The sequence below is a fragment of the Odontesthes bonariensis genome, chromosome 3, assembly GCF_027942865.1.
Source record: "Odontesthes bonariensis isolate fOdoBon6 chromosome 3, fOdoBon6.hap1, whole genome shotgun sequence".
NCBI classification, from domain to species: Eukaryota; Metazoa; Chordata; class Actinopteri; order Atheriniformes; family Atherinopsidae; genus Odontesthes; species Odontesthes bonariensis.
Window position 1 is genome coordinate 22,608,465 of NC_134508.1, and position 7,840 is coordinate 22,616,304.

At 41.9% G+C, this 7,840-nt stretch overlaps 1 protein-coding gene across 1 annotated transcript; it reads right to left on the reverse strand.

Moving 5' to 3' along the window:
* Positions 1 to 452: 452 nt before the first annotated feature.
* necap2 (NECAP endocytosis associated 2) lies at positions 453 to 6,616 on the reverse strand. Its single transcript, XM_075461035.1, has 8 exons — positions 6,455 to 6,616; positions 5,156 to 5,256; positions 3,249 to 3,353; positions 2,862 to 2,943; positions 1,953 to 2,061; positions 1,688 to 1,832; positions 1,526 to 1,610; positions 453 to 1,426 (listed from the first exon to the last, which is right to left on the reverse strand). Exons 1-8 carry the CDS (start codon positions 6,547 to 6,549, stop codon positions 1,381 to 1,383), a joined length of 768 nt encoding a protein of 255 aa, XP_075317150.1. The 5' UTR covers positions 6,550 to 6,616; the 3' UTR covers positions 453 to 1,380.
* Positions 6,617 to 7,840: the final 1,224 nt, after the last annotated feature.

Sequence of the window (7,840 nt, forward strand, 5' to 3'; positions counted from 1 at the left end):
CTAATTTCTATGTATGTTGAGTGGAAAAATCTGAACAGACCCAGGCAGGTAAACTAGAATTTAATTATTTCACAAGAGCTGGGGCAGAATAGGACTTTTTGTGTTGGGGCCAGCCTCCTTATCTTCTGCTTTTAATGGCAATAAACAGCTATTACGGTCAACAGACCTTCTGCCTTTGAGCATGTATAGGCCAATATTTCCTCTTTCAATGCATTTTCAAGCTCAAAGTGTAATTAACCATAATTTCACATGATATGATGACACTTTGTCCTGAGAGCCCAGAGGTTTCTACCTCAGTGCAGGCAGCCATCTCCGGCTTCAAATGCTGCATAACTATCAGCCCACAGCTACTCTGAACACACCCTGCGGTCGTGAAGGCCAAACACACGGAGAGCTTTTATGGCAAGATGACAAATAATAGTAACTATGAAAAGGAAAAAAAGACAGACCAATGAAATATATATAGTTTATTTACACAAGAACATAGGTTAATATTTCATACATTTTAGGTCTTTTTCAGGAAGGCACTTAATCAGAGTTGGTTGGGAAGTCTAAGGGCATTTTAAGTTGGGGGGGGGCACATCCTATCACACACAAGACAAACATCGACATACCAACGAAACAATGTTGATACTTCAATGGCGGACAACACATGGAACATGGCTTTTTGCCATGACGCTATGATTTAAAAAAAAAAAAAAAAAAAAACATCTTGGGATGGGCTTTATTGTAAAACTGATCATCAAATATCAACAACGTTTTAAAGGTCTACTTAAAACAAGAAACAGAAATAGAAAAATGAGCTACAAAACAGAAAACAAAAACGCAGTTGCTGCTGAACTGCTAACTAAGACAGGGACACTTCAACTATTTCCCCCCCTCCAAAGAATGGCAAACAAAGCCTTGAGATGAGTGATGCTGGTGGAATGACATCATTCGCGGACAGGAGCGGGAACATTATGCACGATGTCGTGAAGACACAAAGACCCCGAAATCTGCGTCCGGACAGATTTAAAGGACTAGAGACTATGAAAAAAAATATGGAACATTTGATTTAAGGCAGTAGAGGAATATCTTTTTAACAAGTTAGTGTAACGAGCCAGCTTTCCCCTTCAATCGCAGACACCTGTTTTAAAGAGCAGGATGATGACTCAACTCAGTCCTAATGCACAGCAGAGAGAGAAAAACAATATGTACATAAATGTTTGTTCCTCCGGGGTGTGTTGGTCGGCGGGCTATTCTTTATACTGTACGAACAGAGTAAGTGCAGCGAATGAGCCAGAGAAATGTGCTAACAGTTCCTCTCTGCGTTTCTTTTTGTCACAATCGTCCTGTCCGAGGAATGTATGGAACCTGAGTGTGAGCGCGAGTTCCTACGACTCAACTAAACTGCACCCATCCTGATGTGGCAGCATCTTTGTTGGAGCTGCGGGGGAGGGACGATGGAGCAGGGAAACACAGAAATGAGATGAGATGAGATGTGATGATACGCAGGCGTAATGGTGACGTGTTATGACAAACTTACTTTGAACCCGCAGACGTGAAGTCTCCCCACATGTCGGAGGTGGGCTGGGCTGCAGGGGCGGAGGAGCCCAACTCTAACAGAGGAGCTGAATGAGGAGAAAATTGTGTCAGTGTCTTAAGCGAGAATGTCACTATCATCCTATAGAATAAAAATGCAAATCACCAGTGCTGGTCTGTACGGCAGGGACAGCCTGCTGTCCTCCGGGAGGCGGCAGGAAGCCTCCGGCCTTTGCTCCTGGGGGAGGAGGGAGCAGCCCGCCACCCATAGGTCGCGGTTTGGCACCACCTGCATCCCTCTTCTTAATGTTCTGTGGAAAGCGGTTACAACATCTTTACATTGTTCAGCCTACTTATTTCTTTACTCTTAAAGTCTGCCTCAGATCCGTTTGTGTGATCTCATCTCTGCACTGTCCAGGTTACGCGCTCACCCCAATGCTGATCTTGATGGTTTGACCCTCTTTGAAGCTCAGGTCCAGTTTAGGGGCGGTGCTCTGAGACGCTTCCATTTTTGCGAGCTCGCCCTCTTGCTTGACCCACCTTTGGAGTTGGACAGCACAATAATTGTCACAAACGTCGACTGATGAGGAAAGACATCAACCGCTCTTTTAAACCACCATGTGCTTTAAAATTCTGAACACACTGAAATGAGCCACTCAAATGCACGTTGGACACATTATTTTTGATACTACAACTAAGATCAACAAGTTTCATACATATTACTGGATTCAAGTTTCAAAACATGTGACTGTTAGTAATCTAATATTTTGTAGAGATGGATATCTTAAACATACTCCTTAAATATTGTTCTTAAAGATCAATTATTACAGCTATTTACTGGTTGCATTTCATCATTTATTACTTCACATTAATAGTCGTTTTATTTCAATGGGTGCTAGTGACGGAAGTTCATTTAGGGCTTCCTGCATGCTTTGACCAGCATTATTATAAGTATTACCACTCGAAACCCTAAAAACAGTATTGAGAGTGGCCCAAAACAGATATACGTTGAAAGTGGAGTAACATGCAATGATGACCGTCTTTAAAAAATACTTTTAAGAGTATCAGGTTTACACACAGTCTTAACAGATTTGTTCTAGTATGTTCATCAGTATTGAAACGGGGGAGTGTGTGAACCTGCTGTGCACGATGAGTAATGTGCATCACAGCCAACGCACGGAACCAACCTGCTACTGTAAAGGCTATTCACTGTCGAACATGTAACAGACGAGGAACGCGTCCACATACTGGTCAAAGTCTGTATGTAGGATATTATCAATATAATTGTAAAAGGGCAGGTGAAGTGATAAAGGAAGCTTACACAATCACCGGTGACTTACTTGAAATGGTCTTGTAACGCAACATTGAAGTCAAACGAGTCTCCGCGATCAGCAAAGCCCATACCGATAAAAGCGTGGCGTCCTTTAAAAACAGAAGGTACGAGGAAAGAGAGATACGGTTAGGGGGCTTCAGGTCTTCTGCCTCGCAACTCTGGACAACACAGACATGTGCGTGCACCGTTCACATGAGATGCAAAGAAGAAAGTCTCAAACAAACAAACAAAACAAACAAAGGAAGGAAATAAAGTGAACGCAGTTTCACGTCGGGTCTTAGGTTGATTTTTTTCTGAAAATGAGAAAACTGGACCCGTATGAATAAACAATTCATGGATTTACGGCTAAACGCACAGTTACGGGGAGACAGAGGGCACAGTTTAATAGTCTTACCACTGCCGTCTTCTATCCGGATGACAAAGTACCTGCTGGAGTCTGTCACCGCTTCAACTGCACAACCCGGATAACATTCAACTGGAGCTTGTGCAAACAGTTCTCCTAGAACAAACAAATTCACACCACACACAGGCTCGGGGTTACTTCCCGTCACAATAAGTAAGAAGACGGAACGCACGAACACAGCAAAGTGTCAGCAAGAACTTCAAGCAGTGTTGTTCGTATGTTGTAAGTGTCATAGTGTAAGAGGCTGGTATAGTAAGCGTACCTGGAATTACATAATATTTAATTGTACAGCTGCCTTTACGGACATATTTGAATCGCAGGAGGCAGACAACAGTCGAGCACTTGAAAACTGTTGCAAACAGTTTCCTCCTATGAGTTCTCTTACATTTCAAACACATTAGAATGTTTTCTTCGGTGAGCTCGTCTTCAAAAACATGTCACATGAAGCAGTCTGGTTTACGCCAATGATGTCAGAGGAACTAATTCATAGCTACAGTCTGAATAAACATGCAGCTCGACTGCATGGATCTACGAAATTATATATCATGTCAGCAAGATGCTTGATTATGGTTTAAAACCAACCACCTCGGGCCACCTCAGTCTGAACACACTTAATCCATGTAATACAACCCCAGCTTCAAATATGCTTTGATGCCGTGTAGAATATAAATAAAAACAGATCGCAATGGCTTGCAATTATGAAACAATTATTTTATTCAGAACATGTCAAGTGTTGAAAGTGAGGTATCTAATTATTTCATGAAAAATATTAGCTAATTTTTTTTTTTAGGGCAGCAACACATCTAACAAAAAGCTGGGGCAGGGGCCATGTTTATGACTTTTAACAACAGTCCATAAACATCTGGTAACTGAGCAGACCAGCTGCTGCACCTCTGGACGAGAAATGTTGTCCCATTCTTGTCCGATATAAGATTCTGTTTTCTACTGGAGAAAGGTTTAGGACCGCAGGCAGGTCAGTTCAGCACCCGGACTCTTCTACTACGAAGCCATAGTGTTACAATAGATACAGCGTGTGGGTTAACATTGTCTTGCTGAAATATGCAAGTCCTTCCCTGAAAGAGACGTCATCTGGATGGGAGCACATGTTGCCCTAAAACCTGTGTGTGTGTGTGTGTGTATATATATATATATATATATATCTTTCAGGATTTATGGTGTCTTTTCAGATGTGCAACTTGTCAGCTCCACAGACAATTAATGCATCAAAGATGCTTTTGAACGGAGATCCGGTGACCAGATGGATAGTTCCCCTTCTCTTCAGTCTGGAGTAAGTGGCATTCACGATTTTCAAAAAGAATTAAAATGTTCAATTTGTGTGACCACAGAACAGTTTTCCCACTTTGCTTCGGTTCACTTTAATTGAGCTTTGGTCCAGAGAATATGGCAGCGCTTCTGGGTCACGTTAGAACGTGGCTTCCCCTTTGCTTTAACCTGGAGGGTACAGTGAACTGTGTTCACGGACAAAGATTTCTGGAAGCGTTTTCGATGCCATGCAGTGATTTCCCCGACAGAATCGTGACCGTTTTTAATCCAGTGAAGGCCGAGGGCCCCGAAGGGGACAAGCATCCAAAGGAAGTGGCCAAAATCTAAAATTAAAGATGAGCTCATATTTGTCACGTAAAGGGCCAAATGTTTCACTTTCGACATTTAATATGTTTCCTTTGTTCTAATGTGAATTAAATACTGTTTTAAAACATCTGCGAGTCACTGCCTCCTGTCTAGATTTACATTTCAAACAGTGTCACAAACTTTCTGGAGCTGGGATAGTAGAAACAAAGATAGCAAACACAGAAGTTTGCCGTTTTAATTCTTCAGGCAGTGTTTTCCTGGCACTGCATTCTTGTGCTCGTGTGTCTTTTAGTTCGGTCGCCGCTTACCTGTGTTTCTGTCCTCCAACTTGATGAAGGCCAGCTTGCCTTTAGCTATGATTTTCATCCTTCCGCTCCATGACGGTTCATCCAGCTTCCAGTCAGCCGCACTGCAGGAAAAAAAAAGAAAAGAAAGAAAAAGAAATAAGAGAAACGCTCACTGAAGTACAAAAGTGATTTGTGTAATCCTGGAGCACCGGAGCAGCTGAGACTGTGTCTGCCTCTGACTGTCAGCTGCTGTAGTTTTCACACAAGGAGGAAGTGAAATTAAAAGCTGTCAGTGGGACAAAAGTAAGAGGGACACAGAAACAGCGAGCTCTCCATTTCTGCTGCCTCTTGAGGAGAAACGATCTCACATCTTCAACAGCTTATATAACGAGTGCTTATACGATCAATCGGCCCATTTCAGTGTCGTTTGCTGTGTTTTCCACTCCGACAGGAAGGACTAGAGTAAAATACGATAACAACATGACACCTGAAGCAGTTTCACTCACAGAGATATTTACATGCATTGTGAAAAATTAACTGATAAAAACTGACAATATTGCTTACTCTCCCAGTACTTTCAGATGCTTCTCAAGTTTTTTTTTCACCGATGGGAGACTAAAGCCACAGCGGAAAACTCCTGTGGACGATATCCTAGTTTCCCCTACAAGCTTTAGAGGGACACCTTTATTCTACCTAACCAAGAAAAGTCAACTGTAATAAACGAAAGTGAACACAGAAAGTTAACTAACGTCAACTAAGTAGACAACAAACTCTTGCGAACTAACTTCTGCTGTTAGCTTACGTTAACACACAAAAAGCCCTGCATCCATTACCGGACAAAGGCTTAAAAGTGCTGACGCATAACGATATCAGAAATGTAATTTCTCACGTTTTTCCAGATAAAAAAAAAAAAAAAAAACTGAAAACAGTTATTCGGCAACATGCGTAAACTGTAAGTGTGAGAAAAGTGAGGGGGGAGAAGTCGGTATTTTGGTGTCCCGTTTCCGTAAGAAGATACGGTGGCGTTTCTAACTTCAACAGAGCTTTTTTATTCTTGTTCATGTCCCAATGTCAAAACCCTTGAAAATCGCAAGCTAGTGAGGAAAGTTAGTCACAGACAATAAAAAAAAAAGTTACATTTAAAAAATAAAAACGTGGATTACATTTAGCAGATCAAGAGTTTAGATTTAGATTTATTTTGTTTTTAAATGATCATCGTAGGCTGGAGTTGACAGGTTTGTCCGATAATGGGTGCACGTCCCGTAAATCACCCTGCTAACGCTTGCCTCGCCTCGTCTGTCAGACACGTCGCTTTCTTACCGGTATCCACGGTTAGAGGCGCGCGGCGGGATCTTGTAGACGTGAACCTCTGGCTTTACACAGAGCATCGACTCATAACTGCTGTCCTCAGCCATTTTGTCAAGTTTCACGAACCTAAAAACGACTTCCGACTTTCAATGGGAACCTGTGGCACCGCTCGGCTGCGCCTGAAGCCGCGGTGCTGGATTCAAACAGCGCCGCGTGCGGTCAGGATGCCTCAGAGTCCCAAACGCACAACACGGTGCTTACACCACATGCACGTGATCATTTCAGAGAGTGCATATGCTAAATGCATTTTATTTGTATCCGAAAACTTTGGACGTGTAAAATCTGTTTCTATGTTGTGAGAAAAATTAACATTTGTGGCTGCGTGTATTTTTTAATACAAGGTGAGACAACTTCAAGATTTTATATTAGTAATACAAAAATAGTAGGACCGGATTAAAGGATAAGACCGGTTTTTTGACATTGGGCCCTTGATTTCACATTATAACATGATGTTCTACTCACCCCTGCTTGTTGTTGAACATTTGGAGCTGTTCCGAAGATATTCGCGAGGCGTCTGGCTGCTCTCTTGAGATATTCGGCCATGAAACGGTTTCCTATGGGCAAGCTTATACAGGCACAAACTATGCTGTTTATAATTTATTAATTACTGTACACTAGCACTGATAACGTGGAGGTGCGTCGCTTACTTAAAAAAATCCGGGTTATTGTAATTTAGATTTTTTTGTCGTAAAGTGGGTGTTACTGATGTCCTCCTCGTGCTACTGCCACAGACAGCCCACAGACCTGCTGCCTATTTATTCATTCGGCTAAAATTCAAAATTATTAACCCGGATTTTTTTAAGTAAGCGACGCACCTCCACGTTATCAGTGCTAGTGTAGAGTAATTAATAAATTATAAACAGCATAGTTTGTGCCTGTATAAGCTTGCCCATAGGAAACCGTTTCATGGCCGAATATCTCAAGAGAGCAGCCAGACGCCTCGCGAATATCTTCGGAACAGCTCCAAATGTCCAACAACAAGCAGGGGTGAGTAGAACATCATGTTATAATGTGAAATCAAGGGCCCAATGTCAAAAAACCGGTCTTATCCTTTAAGTTAGAAAAAAAACACACACACACAAACAAAGTGGCATATAAAGCTATTCATTAAACCTAAAATTAGATTAAGCAACCCAGGTAATTTCAGAGCTTAACGTTTAAATGATAGATGGTTTTTAGATAGTTTTTTCACAGAGAGGTGCCCATATATTGACCACAGTAGCTCCCTGCTTTTTCATACTGGCCGTCTAAACATACATTTCAAAAGCTATTCCAACACAAGGTCTCAGCGGCCTTAGTCAGTAAACAAAGGAAGCTGTCAATATCTCTCAAAGATGG

What these genes read in the sequence shown, in the direction of transcription:
- necap2 (XM_075461035.1), bottom strand. Translation starts at nt 6,549, where the DNA reads ATGGCTGAGGACAGCAGTTATGAGTCGATGCTCTGTGTAAAGCCAGAG. An exon ending in GCCTCTAACCGTGGATACCG is followed by an intron (nt 5,257 to 6,454) that starts GTAAGAAAGCGA and finishes TTTTTCCTGCAG; the next exon opens with TGCGGCTGACTGGAAGCTGG. An exon ending in CCATCAAGATCAGCATTGGG is followed by an intron (nt 1,833 to 1,952) that starts GTGAGCGCGTAA and finishes CGCTTTCCACAG; the next exon opens with AACATTAAGAAGAGGGATGC.